This window comes from Gopherus evgoodei, chromosome 1, assembly GCF_007399415.2.
Source record: "Gopherus evgoodei ecotype Sinaloan lineage chromosome 1, rGopEvg1_v1.p, whole genome shotgun sequence".
NCBI lineage: Eukaryota > Metazoa > Chordata > Testudines > Testudinidae > Gopherus > Gopherus evgoodei.
In genome coordinates, this window is record NC_044322.1 from 239,133,110 (window position 1) to 239,147,917 (window position 14,808).

Below are 14,808 nucleotides of genomic sequence, written 5' to 3' on the forward strand. Positions count from 1 at the left end.
GTCGCGGGTGGTTTGGGGTACATGTTGTCCGTCGCCCCTCCCTCCGTGAAAGCAAAGGCAGACAATCATTTCACGCCTTTTTTCTGGGCAGACGTCATACTGTTTTCAGCAGATAGTTGTCATCTAACCACCCCTTCCACTGCAACTCTGCTCTCCTGGTGCCATGAATTGACCTTTCAGGTCCTCTCGTTGTTCTTCATAAATATCTATTCTTGTGGCATCTCATTGTCATCCACCGCTTCCGCTGCAACTCTGCTCTCCTGCTGAGTTTCGATAGCAAATTCCTCCATGTTGTCTGTCATGGGCTCACGGGAACTTGTGTTCTTCCTTGGGAAATGTGCGCGGTGCTGACCGTCATCCTCCACTGCTTCCTCTGCAACTCTGCTCTCCTGGTGCCATGACTCCACCTCGCAGGTACTCTCATAGTTTGCTATAAATATCTATTGTGGCATCTGTTGTCATCCACCGCTTCCGCTGCAACTCTGCTTTCCTGCAGACACCATACCATGGCAAGCATGGAGCCCACTCAGCTCACCGCTGCTGTTGTGAGCATTGTAAACACCTCATGCATTATCCTGCAGGCGTGAGCAGGTGACGACAGCGTGATCACAATAGTGATGAAGACATGGACACAGACTTCTCTCAAAGTATGGGCCCTGGCAATTTGAACATCATGGTGGTAATGGGGCAGGTTCATGCTGTGGAACGCCAATTCTGGGCCCGGGAAACAAGCACAGACTGGTGGTATCACGTGGTGTTGCAGGTCTGGGATGATTCCCAGTGGCTGCAAAGCTTTTGCATGCGTAAGGGCACTTTCATGGAACTTTGTGACTTGCTTTCCCCTGCCCTGAAGTGCAAGGATACCAAGATGAGAGCAGCCCTCACAGTTGAGAACTGAGTGGCAATAGCCGTCTGGAAGCTTGCAATGCCAGACAGCTACTGGTCAGTCAGGAATCAGTTTGGAGTGGGTAAATCTACTGTGGAGGCTGCTGTGATCCAAGTAGCCAATGGAGTCACTGAACTGCTGCTATCAAGGGTAGTGACTCTGGGAAATGTGCAGGTCATAGTGGATGGCTTTGCTGCTATGAGATTCCCTAACTGTGGTGGGGCGATAGACGGAACGCATATCCCTATCTTGGGACCAGACCACCTTGGCAGCCAATATATAAACCTCAAGGGGTACTTTTCAATAGTGCCGCAAGCACTGGTGGATCACAAGGGACGTTTCACCGACATCAATGTGGGTTGGTTGGGAAAGATACATGACACTCGCATCTTCAGGAACTCTGGTCTGTTTGAACAGCTGCAGCAAGGAACTTACTTCCCAGACCAGAAAATAACTGCTGGGGACGTTGAAATGCCCATAGTTATCCTTGGGGACCCAGCCTACCCCTTAATGTCATGGCTCATGAAGCCGTACACATGCAGCCTGGACAGTAGTCAGGAGCTGTTCAACTGTAGGCTGAGCAAGTGCAGAATGGTGGTAGAATGTGCATTTGGACATTTAAAAGCTCGCTGGCACAGTTTACTGACTCGATTAGACCTCAGTGAAACCAATATTCCAATTGTTATTGCCGCTTGCTCTGTGCTTCACAATATCTGTGAGAATAAGGGGGAGACATTTATGGCAGGGTGGGAGGTTGATGCAAATTGCTTGGCGGCTGATTACGCACAGGCAGACACTAGGGTGATTAGAAGAGCACAGCAGGGCGCACTGCGCATCAGAGAAGCTTTGAAAACCAGTTTCATGACTGGCCAGGTTACGATGTGACAGTTCCAGTCCCCAAGGATAACTATAGGCATTTCAACATCCCCAACAGTTATTTTCTGGTCTGGGAAGTAAGTCCCTTCCTGCAGCTGTTCAAACAGAGCAGAGTTCCTGAAGATGCGAGTGTCATGTATCTTTCCCAACCATCCCATGTTTCTCCTTGATGAAAACCTGCTCCCCTGGTTCACTCTACTTCCCTGTAAGCCAACCACCCTCCCCCCTTGGATCACCGCTTGCAGAGGCAATAAAGTCATTATTGTTTCAAAATCATGCATTCTTTATTAATTCATCACACAAATAGGGGGATAACTGCCAAGGTAGCCTGGAAGGGGTGGAGAAGGAGGGAATCACAAGGTGGGGTGGTGGATGAGGGGAGGAGAGAAGAACAAAGCCATGTTTCACTTCAAAACTTATTGAATGCCAGCCTTCTGTTGCTTGGGTAGTCCTCTGGGGTGGTGTGGTTGGGTGCCTGGAGGCCCCCCCCCCACTTGTTCTTGGGAGTCTGGGTGAGGAGGATATGGAACTTGTAGAGGACGGCAGGCAGTTACACAGGGGCAGCAGCAGTGGTCTTTGTTCCTGCTGCCTTTCCTGCAGCTCCACTAGATGCCGGACATATCAGTTTGATCCCCCAGTAGCCTCAGCATTGCATCCTGCCTCTGCTCATCGCGCTCCCGCCACCTCTCATCTCATTTGTCCCTCCTGTCCTCGTGTTAATTTTCGGCTTTCCTGGATTCTGGCATTTCCTCCATGTATTCTGCTGAGCTCTTTCAGTGTGGGAGGACTGCATGGGCTCAGAGAACATTTCATCGCGAGTGCAGGTTTTTTTGCCTTCTTATCTGTGCTAGCCTCTGGGATAGATATGATAGGGGTAGTGTTGAATCACTTGCAGCAGTGGGAGGAAAAAAAAGGGAGAGTAGTATATAAAAAGACACATTTTAGACAACAGTGGGTAGACTCTTTCATGGTGAACCAAGCTGTTAACATTACATAGCACATGTACTTTTGGTACAAGGTGGCATTTTGCCTCTTATATTGAGGGCCTGCTGGTTTGGTGTGACAGATCACACACACGGGGCCGGGCAACAGAATTTAGCTTGCTGGCAGCCATGGTAAGCCATAGTCTTTCACGTTCTTCAACTTTCATAATATGTGGGATTGGTTTCAAAAGCAGCGCCCTCCTTTCCCATACCAAGCACCCATTGGGCTGGCCATTTAAAAGGAGGGGCTGTACTGGCTGCGAATGTATCCAAAGTCTCCAGGGCAAATTAATCATTAAACATGCTTGCTTTTAAACTATACATTATATTTACAAAGGTACGCTCACCAGAGGTGCCTTCTCATGGTCCATGAGCCTGCCTTGAGAGGGTTGAGAGAGTATTGGCTCCAGGATGATAAACAGTTCCTGGCTGTTGGGGAGAATGGTTTCTCTGCTTGCGTGCTGTGCGCTTTCTTCATCCTCCTCCATCTCCTCATCTTCCTCGTCCCCAAAATCCTCATCCCTGTTGCATGAGACTCTCCCCATTGCAGGTGTCCACAGACAGGGGTGGGGTAGTGGTAGGGGCCCCCTCTACAATTGCATGCAGCTCGTCATAGAAACAGCATGTCTGGGGCTCTGACCCGGAGTGGCCGTGTACCCCTTTGGTTTTTTGGTAGGCTTGCCTGAGCTCCTTAATTTTCTCATGGCACTGCTGCGGGTCCCTGTTGTAGCCTCTGTCCATCATGCCCTTGGAGATTTTTTCAAATATTTTGTCATTTAGTCTTTTGGAACAGAGTTCTGATTGCATGGATTCGTCTCCCCAAACAGTGTCAGCAGATCCAGTACCTCCAGTTCGGTCCATGCTGGAGCTCTTTTGCGATTCCAGGACTGCATGGTCACATATGCTGATGAGCTTGCCACGCTGGCCAAACAGGAAATGAAATTCAAAAGTTCCCAGGGTTTTTGCTGTGTACCAGGCTAGTGCATCTGAACTGAAAGTGCTGTCCAGAGCGGTCACAGTGGAGTACTCTGGGATAGCTCCTGGAGCCCAATACCATCGAATTGCATCCACGCTACCCCAGATTTGACCTGGCGATGTCGATTTCAGCGCTCGTCGGAGAGGAGTACTGAAATCGATTTTAAGAGGTCTTTAAGTCGACAAAAATGGCTTCATTGTGTGGACGAGTGCAGGATTAAATCAATCTAACGCTGCTAAATTCGACCTAAACTTGTAGTGTAGACCAGGGCTTAGTTAAAAGATGGCCCACCCGGAAAAGATGCTGTGGCAGCCGACTTCCTTTGCATTTAATTTTGGTTTTCAGAAATTAGTTTATTATACCTCTAGTTTTTAATTGTTTCGAAGTTTTGAAGTGAAGAAACAGGTGAGAAGCCCTGAAAGCTTTCGCTTTTAATTATACCGTGAGATCACGTATATTAGTGAGTCATTTACTGCCAGTGAAAGACACACTTCCCTTCAGCTAAATGAGCCCTTTAAAGCCGGTTCATAAATCTTTGCAGGATCAGAGCCTAAGATAGGAGTAGGAGGCACCTGCCCTGAAGAATTTACAATATAAATAGACAAGACAGACAAACGTACGAGAAATATAAAATGGGGATAATACTTCCTGTGAGAGTTGAACTTGAGCCACAGAGAAATTAAGTAATTTATCCAAGGTCCCATGAGAAGTCTGTAGCAAAGCTGGGAATTGATGACAGATCTTTTTATTTTTATTCTCTGTGCCTTGATCACAAGATCACACTTTCTCTCACACAAGTCTGCCTTATATCAGTTCAGAATTATTTTTTAATCTTCAGAAAAAAAAATAAAAGCATAATTGAGAGTCCACTAGTAAATGTGAGTTTGAAGTTTTAATTTCAGATTCACTTGAAAATCATACACTTTAATTCATTTATTAAGTTATTTTCCTTTTGATATCTGTATTTTACATCTCAGAATAGATGCAGAGTATTGTGTGAGATGTTTTTTACATTTTTTTCTGGCTCTCAGATGACAGCAGTTTGTCCTTTGCCTGTTTTCCCAGGCAGAGCCAGAAGAGAACCCTTGTCTGTCTCAGTCAGAATAGTGGCATTTGATCTGAGGAACTTGGTGGGTGGTTTTTTTAACCTATTACGAGCCAGCAATTTTCAATTTTTTCAAATAGCTATGGGGGAGCTAACTGGGCAACTCCTCTGGAGTTCAATTTTAAAAGTAACTTATGGATTGAATAGCAACATTGGAGTTTTGCATATCGTAACTTAACTCTGTTGAAGACAAAGACAGGTCATCTTTGGCTCCACTAATTAATTTAGTTGCATAATAGTTGTAGTTAAACCATGCTCTTCCAATTAGATCCACTCTGCCAAATGCCTGCACCCACTGAGATCCTCAGTGGTTTCATTATAATGTCTGTTAGATTTTTTTTTAAATTGTGTATTGGAAGGGTGTTATGTTGCTATGTCAGAAATCAGATATAGGAAGTGAGTTCTAGATGACAGGAAATGACTATTTCATCAAGGTGTGGCTTTAAAGGACTCTTCTACAGTAAGCGTTGTGGAGATCTTGACTCGGGAGATTAATATCGTTAACGCTCTTGAGAGTTGCTTGTCAATGCAACCAACCAGAAGCAAGTTGCTAACTAGCAGTTATATGAAATAAAGAAACAATCATATGAAAAACAACAAGGAGATTTTGAAATTAAATAAAAAATGTTGTGTCCTACAGTATACTGTGAATATTTGATAGAGGATTCACAACATAAATCCTTTACATAGTCTTACATTGTTGTTTCCATAGTTACTGAGTAAGGCGAGCCATGAAATACCTCCCATTTAAAAGAGAGAGATTTTCATTTAAGTGTTGACTATAAGTGATAAAATTTCCAGTACACGAAATTTTATTTTGTAAACGTCCAAGATAAAGGCAAGTTGGTGGTCTCAGTTCAGTGGACAGATAGTCACTAGCACAGTTGATGCTAATCTGTACTCTTGTTAGCAGTTTTGGAGAGGCCATAAAGACTTGAATTATGTTCTCATTCCTAAATGTGGTCCCTTAGGTGGGATTTGAGGAACACTGTCAGGGCAGCATGAAAGAGGCTTGCAACTACTGCTACCCATGCTATATCTGTTCTGGGAATAAATATAGGACTTCAGTCTCTAGTGCTAATGGAGCCATCGTCTTTCTCAAATACTGAATGAATTTACTTCCTCCTCTAAAAAGGTTAAAGGTAAGTTACCCTGTGGATACACTTTCATTTCCCCGTTTGGATTTATCTGGCCTGTATTAAGTACAAAATGAAAGAGAGGCAGTCTTGAAATTATGCAACACTACAAGTTGATTTTTCTTTAGGATAATGGCAGGAAAAGTGAAATGGGTAACTGACATAGAAAAGTCCGTGCTAATAAATAACTTTGAAAAGAGAGGATGGATTCAGGTGGCAGAAAATGAAGACTGGAATTTTTACTGGTAAGTACATATAAGAATTCTCTCATTTTTCAATTTGCGGTACATTTTAAAATGAACTTTTCCATAACTAAAACCAGTGTTAATGATTTATTGTTAATATTAAAAATTAAAAGCTCCATACAAATGTAGAATATCACCGATGTCTTTTAACACTGAGAGGGAAGCATACCTCCATTAAATTGCCAGTGTTTTCTCTAGCACTGCAGGGCCTTAATCCTGCAGTTACATCTGCATGAGGAGACCCTTCTGTCTGTGCAAGCCCCATTGAAGTCAGTAGGGCTCCCTAGGGGTGCAGGGGCCTATCTGTATTAATCCAGTGGCAGGATTGAGGCATAGGAGGTAGGTGTGGTTTTTTCTTTGATTGTTTCATGGGTTGATTTTTTTTGTTTTGTTTTCAAAAGCTGCCACCTGAAGTATATGCAGTGTAGTTTTAGCTATGTCAGTCCCATGATATTAGAGAGATAAGGTGGGGTAATATCTCTTAGTTTTACTGGACCAACTTCTGTTAGAGAGAGAGACAAACTTTTGAGCCACACAGAGATCTTCTTCAGGTCTGGAAAAGGTATTCTGAGGGCTTGTCTACATCAGAAAGTTGCAGTGCTGGTGAGGGAGTTACAGCGCTGCAACTTAGGAGGTGTACACATCTGCAGGGCACCACCAGCGCTGCAACTCCCTGTTTGCAGCGCTGGCCGTACTCCCGTTTTGTCTCGGGTGTAGAGGATCCAGCGCTGGTGATCCAGCGCTGGTAATCAAGTATAGACACTTACCAGCGCTTTTCTTGACCTCCGTGGAATAAGCAGGTATCCCAGCATACCTGAGGAAGCCTCTGGTAATCAAGCTGGTCTCCTTCCCCGGCTTGCTCTCGCGTTCCCCGAGCAAGCAGGTCTCCTTCCCTGAGGTTTGCTGGGTGGTTCGGGGAACGCGAGAGCAAACCGCGGCGAAGCTGGTCTCCTTTCCCGGTTTGCTCTCTCGTTCCCCGAACCCCCGAGCAAGCAGGTCTCCTTCCCTGAGGTTTGCAGGGTGGTTCGGGGAACGCGAGAGCAAACCGCGGCGAAGCTGGTCTCCTTTCCCGGTTTGCTCTCTCGTTCCCCGAACCCCCAAGCAAGCAGGTCTCCTTCCCTGCGGTTTGCAGGGTGGTTCGGGGAACGCGAGAGCAAACCGCGGCGAAGCTGGTCTCCTTTCCCGGTTTGCTCTCTCGTTCCCCGAACCCCCGAGCAAGCAGGTCTCCTTCCCTGAGGTTTGCTGGGTGGTTCCGGGAATGCGAGAGCAAACCGCGGCGAAGCTGGTCTCCTTTCCCGGTTTGCTCTCTCGTTCCCCGAACCCCCATTGAAGCCGCCCAACAGCGCTGCAGTGTGGCCACATCTAACACCACTTGCAGCGCTGGTTGCTGTAAGTGTGGCCACTCTGCAGCGCTGGCCCTATACAGCTGTACTAATACAGCTGTAACAACCAGCGCTGCAAAATTTTAGATGTAGACATGGCCTGAGCATCACAGCCAAATGCAAGATGGAATAGATTGTTTAGCATAAGTTGTTAGCACATATACTAAGGGACCGTTCAAGTTAGACAGGTCCGTTAACACCTCTGCTTTCATGGGCGCAAAAGGGGGGTTAATGGGTTACAGATTCTTATTGCAATCTGTACCCCACTAACCCCCCTTTTTGCCCTATGACTGCACAGGTCCACTTTTTGCCACGGGCCCAGCCCCCTGCCACTCATCAACTCCTGAGGCCCTGCCCCTTCCCGGCCAAGCCGGAAGCTGGAGCCAGGCTCGGGTAAGAGTGGCCTGTGGAACCCAGGCAGCTGCAGGGAGCTAAGGACCTTCCACCTGCCTGGGGGGAGGTGGGCCCCTGAGAGCGGCCCCCAGCCCATGTCCTTCCCCTCCCCCTCATGCTCACCATCAGGGCAGATAGAGGGTCCACGGCTCCCCACAGCTTCCCGGGTGGCTCTTACCGTGGCCTAGCTGCAGCTTGTCAGCCCCTGAGCCCCTTTCCCCAGGCCATGCCTCGTGTTTCCCTCCACACACACACACCTCCACACACACACACTTTTAGGAAGAATCGCTCGCCCCTGATTGTGGGTTAATGCTATGCTGCTGTGGCTCAGAGCCCTGACACTGGTAGTCAAGCCACAAGCATAAAGGCCTCACCTTGGCTTCCACCAGCCTAATCACTCCTTGCAGGGTGACCGCAACAGCTGTTCTGATCCCACGTCTCCCCAAATTCATCCACCCAGAGTTCTTAATCACCAGACAGACAGACTTTTCCCCTTTGGTTCATTATCTCCAGAAGCATGAAACCAGCCCCCCATATACCAGCTTGCTTTGGCGCGCACACACTCCACACAGTTTGCACATCAGAGACCTGCTTGGGGTAAAACTAAACAAAAAGTTTCTTTAATAGAAAAATCATAGATTCAAAGGGGAAGCATGCACATTCAAGTTACACAGAAAATTAATGCAAAGATATAACCTTAGGCTTTACATTTTCAAATCAGATAAACTTCACTTTCTAACACAAGTTGCCTGTTGCCTCTGAACAGCTTCCCAGCATGCCCCATGTCATAGAGAGGATCCATGGTTTCACGGACAGCACCCGCCAGTTGACTGTCCCTTAGTTTCTGAATGGAGACCTCAGCTTCAAGCATCCTATTTGAAAGGGCTTTTTCTCTTCTTTTGTTTTTTTCCCTTGTCTCAGTGACTTCTGGTTATTCAGGGTGGGAAAATTCTAGCTGGGATGTCTGTGTTTTCTCACTAAGGCTATGTCTACACTACAGTTTTTAGGGACACAACTGTGCCGCCACAGCCATGCCGCTAAAAGGCACGCAGTGTAGTCACTGTTTGTCAACTCTCCTGGTGACAAAAAACTTCCACTCCCACGAGCAGCATTAGCGTTGTCATCAGGAGAGTGTTCCTGCTGGTAAAGAGCTGTTCGCACTGCCGCTTGTCAGCAAAACTTTTGTCTTTCGGGGTGTGTGTGTGTGTGTGTGTGTGTTTTTAACACCTCTGAAAGACACAAGTTTTGTCCAGTTACCAATCTAGACATAGCCGAACTCTAAAGGCCCATCATTTGTCTTTTGCTGGATTGTACAATATTAGGTGCTTGGAGTTAGTGTCTTCTGGTTAGGGAGGTAGCCCCTCCCTGCTGACGGCACTACAAATCATGAGCACGGTTTTCTGTATACTTGAATTCATAACATTCGTCTGTATATAGATGTCATAATGACCATGTTTAGAACATTGCAAGCTTTTATAAAAGACTTTAGTCAATATTGTATAGAACCAGATGATTCATGTGCCTATTTGGAGTTCAGGCCTCTTGTCCCCTTGGAGTGTCTGGACCTTGATTGTCATAGTCAATCACAGTAAATGGTGCAGATCTGTGACCCTCCCTCTCCTTTCTTAGATGAGGAATGAAATAGTTAGCAATGTGGATGTCAAAGTAGGACCCACACCTTACAGAGATGAATAGTGCAGTTCACACCTCCCAGAGCTATTGTTCCAGGCTCTTTGCAGACTTGCAGATGTCTCTGAATCATATTCGTATTTGTGAAGTTTTCTTCAAAACACAAGTTAGGTTCCTTTTCTTTTTATAGCAAAGGAAAGTTGAGATTTTGAAGAACAAGATAGGAGCTCCAGAGAGGTGCTGCTATGGTGTGTGGGCATGTACTGGGTGTTCCCAAGTTCTGTTGTTGACTGATTGGCCACTGATAGTGCCAGGATAGGATGGGCACAAGTTGACTCCCTTCTGTCCCTGCTCTGGTTTCAGAACTGGTGTAGGAGTAAATAGTGCCTGTAGGCCTGCAGTCTTGTCTGGCAGGATTTCAGCTGGATTCACTGACATTGGTTCAAGATGTGTAGAAGTTTCAGTCATAAACTAAGTATCCATCCTATAAAGAGAAATGTTAAACACAGAGAGAGGTCACAGATTCCCTTAAAAGTAGTAGTATTCCTTAACATTATGCTTAGTCTTTTTTCTTTTAATCTTATAAATTTGGTACGTTAACCAAAGTGGAATTAGAAAATAAAGGAGACTACAACTTGATTGTCCTCCTTTTGAATGATCTTGGGAGGAAATCATCTGATGTTTGTTTCACCTTCTAGGATGAGCGTACAAACCATCCGCAATGTTTTCAGTGTGGAAACTGGTTACCGGCTTTCTGATGACCAAATCGTCAACCATTTCCCGAACCACTATGAGCTGACGAGGAAGGACTTGATGGTGAAAAATATTAAGAGATATAGGAAAGAACTAGAAAAAGAAGGGAGTCCTCTTGCAGAGAAAGATGAGAATGGAAAATATATTTATTTAGGTATATATTTCTGACTGCCAGCATCGTTCTTGTTATTGACCACACATAGATTGTACATGATCATTTTGTGATAATAGTAGGATAAGACTGCAGATTAATGCACTTCAAACAAAAGCAGTATTGGATGTTGGAATCCGTTTGGGATTCTTGCCTAAGATAGATACATTTACACATCACAGCTTTAGTATGATGCTTTCAGAAAATTTAGTGCTCAGAGATGTCAGAAAGTGTTGGAGACAAAAATTGTGTGGTTTGTTGTGTTTTTTTTTAATCTGGGGAATAGGTTTGGCATGGGCAATGAAATTGCAAGCATCACCAAATTACCTGTCAAAGTGCCTCGGTGCTGCTCTTTAAAGACTATTTTTAAGGTGCATAATTCAATGTCCACATTCAGTCCTTGGCATCTTTGCTAGTATCTTGTCAACGGTACATTTATAGTAGTGGTTCTAGTGATGTAACAGGGCTTCAATGACACAAACATAGCCTTAGTCATGATATTGTTCTTGCATGTGAACAAGCGAGTAAAACAAATTTTCAGGTTCACTCACCACACTAGTAAAAAGAACACAAATAATTCTTAGTATTTTATATAGTGTGTTACATTTTTAAACTCTTCTCAGACATTTCCTTGGAAGTTAATGGATAAATCTTATACAAATAGAGACTGAGGCAAAGGGCCTGTAACTTGCTCAGGGCTTCAGAGGCAGTTAATAATTGGGATTAACACTTGGGCATTCCTTGTTCCCGGTTCTAAACTCAGAGTACTGAACCATATGCCCCTCTTGTATACCACTAGTCACATATATGGAGGAAGACAAATTTTGGAGGAAGTTTTAAGCTTCTACATTGGTGCTGATAACAAAGTTAACATTATTTTAAATTGACGTACTTTGAGTGGCCCTTTTTAAAAGTTACTCTAAATCACTATCACAAAAAGCCATTATTTCCCTTTTATTAAGGTTAAGAATTTTCTCACTTTTTAATCAGAACTAGACCTCACAGTTCTGGAAGTGTGGCTGAAGGCAGGTATATCAGTTGTAGAATAGTTAATGCCTTTTTCCCTATGAAGTGGAAGAGGTTAGCTCAGGTTAATTATGGTCATCTGAATCTAAGTAAGGGCAGCCTGCAGCCTTTAAAGACCTCTCCCATTAACTGTGAAAAGAAAAGAGGGATGAGACTCAAGCTACAGAAGGGTTTCGTGCAGCCAGGGGAAAAGACTTCTTCTAGATAAAGAGCTGTTTTTTCCCATAAGGGGAAATCTAGTATTTATTCCTGTTTGGAGAGGAGGCCTTGGTTCCCAGCATACCTGGGCTCAAAGCGGGTTAGAGAGGGTGGCTGGCAATTAGTAGCCGACATAAGAAGAAGCAGTATTCCAGTGGGAGTTAGGAAATGTAATTGTTTTGGTTTTGTTTAAAGAAGCCCTCGGGCCAACACTAAGGCCTAACCAGTAAATATTGTCAATAAATTAGTGTGAAGTATTAAACCTCCAGAGTGGGACTGATTTACCCCAGACCTTGTCAATGCAGAGAGAGAATAACACTCAGCCCTGATGTGACAAAAGAGGTGTGTTGCCACAGAAGCAAAAGAAGAAGGATGGAAGAGGCTGTTGGGAAGGTTTGGGGTTTCATGCAGAGACTTAGCTGTGAGATTCTGGAACTTCTTACCAACTATTTCAAAACTAAAACAGCTTTCTCTTATTTGTGCGACAAAATATTTAAAATCTTTACACGTTTTTTCACTTTAGAGCTCCCCCAAGTTCTATTTTCTATTTTTCCAAGTTGTCCCAGATTGAGGTGTCAGTAGAGGAGGTTTTGAAACAAATTAATAAATTAAATAGCAGTAGTCACCAGGATCAGATGGTTTTCACCTAAGAGTTCTGAAGTAATTCAAAATATGAAATTGTAGAACTACTAACTGTGGTATGTAACCTAGTGCTTAACTCAGCCTGTGTACCAGATAACTGAAAGATAGATAATGTAACACCAATTTTTAAAAAAAGGCTCCAAAAGGCAGTGCTGGCAATTACAGGCTGGTAAGCATAACTTCAGTATCAGGCAAATTTGTTGAAACTGTAGTTAAGAACAGAATCATCAGACACATAGATGAACAGAATATGTTCGGAAAGAGACAATATGGCTTTTGTAAAGGGAAATCATGCCATACCAATCTATTAGAATTCTTTGACAGTGTCAACAAACGTGTGGACAAGGGTAATCCAGTTTATATAGTGTACTTGGACATTAAGAAAGCCTTTGACAAGGTCCCGTACTAGAGGCTCCTAACTAAAGTGAGTAGTCCTAGGATAAGAGGGAAGGTCCTCTCCTGGATTGGTAACTGGTTAAAAGATAGGAAACAAAAGGTAGGAATAAATGGTCATTTCTCACAGTGGAGAGAGGTAAATAGTGGGGTCCTGCAAGGATCTGTACTGGAACCAGTGCTATTAATAAATTATCAAGAAAAGGGAGTAAACAATGAGGTGGTAACATCTGCGGATGATACAAACCTACTGAAGATAGTTACCGTAAGTCCAAAGCTGACTGGCCAACAAAATGGCAGATTAAATTCAACGTTGATAAGTGCAGAGTAATGCATATAGGAAAACATAATCCCAACTATACATATAAAATGTTCGGGTCTAAATTGGCTGTTAACCACCTAAGAAAGAGATCTTGGAGTCATCATGGATAGTTCTCTGAAAATATCAGTATACATTGGCAGTGAAAAAAGCTAACAATGTTAGGAACCATTGAGAAAGTGATAGAAAATATTATAATGCCACTGTATAAATCCATGGTATACCCATACCTTGAATACTGCATGCAGTTCTGGTTGCACAATTTCAAAAAAGATATATTAGAATTGGAAAAAGTACAGAGAAGGGCAAAAAAAATGACTTGGGTATAAAATAGCTTCCATATGAGGAGAGATTAAAAAGACGGGAACTGTTCATTTTAGAAGAAATGACTAAATGGGAATATGATAGAGGTCTATAAAACCATGAATGATGTGGAGAACGTGCATAAGGCAGTATTTACCTCTTCACATAACACACACACTAGGGTCACCCAATGAAATTAACAGATGTAAAACAAACATAAGTATGTACTTCATACAACGCACAGTCAATCTGTGGAATGTGTTGCCAGAGGAGGTTGTGAAAGCCAAAATTATAGCTGGGTTAAAATAAAAATTGAGATAAGTTCATGGAGGTTAGGTCCATCAATAGCTTTTGGCCAAGATGGTCAGGGATGCAACCCCATGCTCTGGGTGACCCTAAACCTTTGACTGCCAGAAGCTGGGAATGGACCATGCAGGATGGATCACTCAGTAATTGCCCTGTTCTGTTCTGGCACTGACCACAGCCGGAAGACAGGATTCTGGGTTAGATGGACCATTGGTCTTCCACAGTATTGCTGTTCATTGTTGTGGTCTTATGTTCTCTCATATCAAAAGGGAGTAGATCAGACAAGGACACGATAGTCAATCTGTACTGAAGAATGGAAAGCCAGCGAAGATATTTTTACCTGTATACATTGATATCCTTGCTAGATATAAAGTTCTAAATCTTGCTTTTTGTTTGATGTAGATTTTGTGCCTGTCACCTTTATGCTCCCTGCTGATTACAACCTGTTTGTTGAAGAATTCAGAAAAAATCCTTCTAGCACCTGGATTATGAAACCTTGCGGGAAAGCCCAGGGGAAGGGGATATTTCTTATCAATAAACTCTCTCAAATTAAAAAGTGGTCTCGAGACAGTAAAACATCTTCGTAAGTTTAACTTCCTTCTCTCCCAATTTTTGTGTACTTTGTAATATTCTGTCACAGTCTGGCATGCTTAATATCAGTTCACTAATGGAGAACTCTTTCCGTGCACCAAACCACTTAGCGTTACTTCATTATAGTTGCATTTTCTCATTTAATGACTTCCTGCTTCAAACAGCTCTTAGTGCCAATTATTGCATTTGGTGCCATGTGGCACAAGCACTAATTCAATGAGCTACACTATCTCAATATGCTTTCTGTGAAAGTGCAGCGTTTGTATGCCCAGCTATATGAGGAATAAAATTGCATGGGCAAACTGGAATAATGATTTTGCTTCACAGCATTAAAGAATTGTGAGTTAGAGGAAAGTTTTTCACTTCTAGTAAGTGACTTCATTTTCAGCCTGAGGAAGAGTGTGTGACATTATACAACCCCATCCTCAGTGGAACCATGAAATCTCTTCACTGTTCTGGGTAGAAAAAAACAGCCTGCATGGGCTGCCTTCAATAAGGGGCCTGGAGAGAGGAGC

At 43.8% G+C, this 14,808-nt stretch overlaps 1 protein-coding gene across 8 annotated transcripts in view; it reads left to right on the forward strand.

Annotated features, from left to right (window-relative positions):
- The window catches only part of TTLL1 (tubulin tyrosine ligase like 1), a 51,986-nt gene that overhangs the window by 14,253 nt on the left and 22,925 nt on the right, over nt 1–14,808 (forward strand). For 4 of the 8 annotated variants that reach the window (XM_030540258.1, XM_030540276.1, XM_030540295.1 and 1 more), the window contains exons 2-4: nt 6,091–6,207; nt 10,310–10,518; nt 14,105–14,285. In XM_030540258.1, the coding sequence (XP_030396118.1) occupies nt 6,095–6,207; nt 10,310–10,518; nt 14,105–14,285 (503 nt within the window). In that variant the 5' untranslated portion in view covers nt 6,091–6,094. Of the gene's footprint in view, nt 1–5,797; nt 5,969–6,075; nt 6,208–10,309; nt 10,519–14,104; nt 14,286–14,808 lie in introns of all 8 variants that reach the window. The other 4 variants (XM_030540251.1, XM_030540241.1, XM_030540267.1 and 1 more) reach the window with 4 other exon arrangements.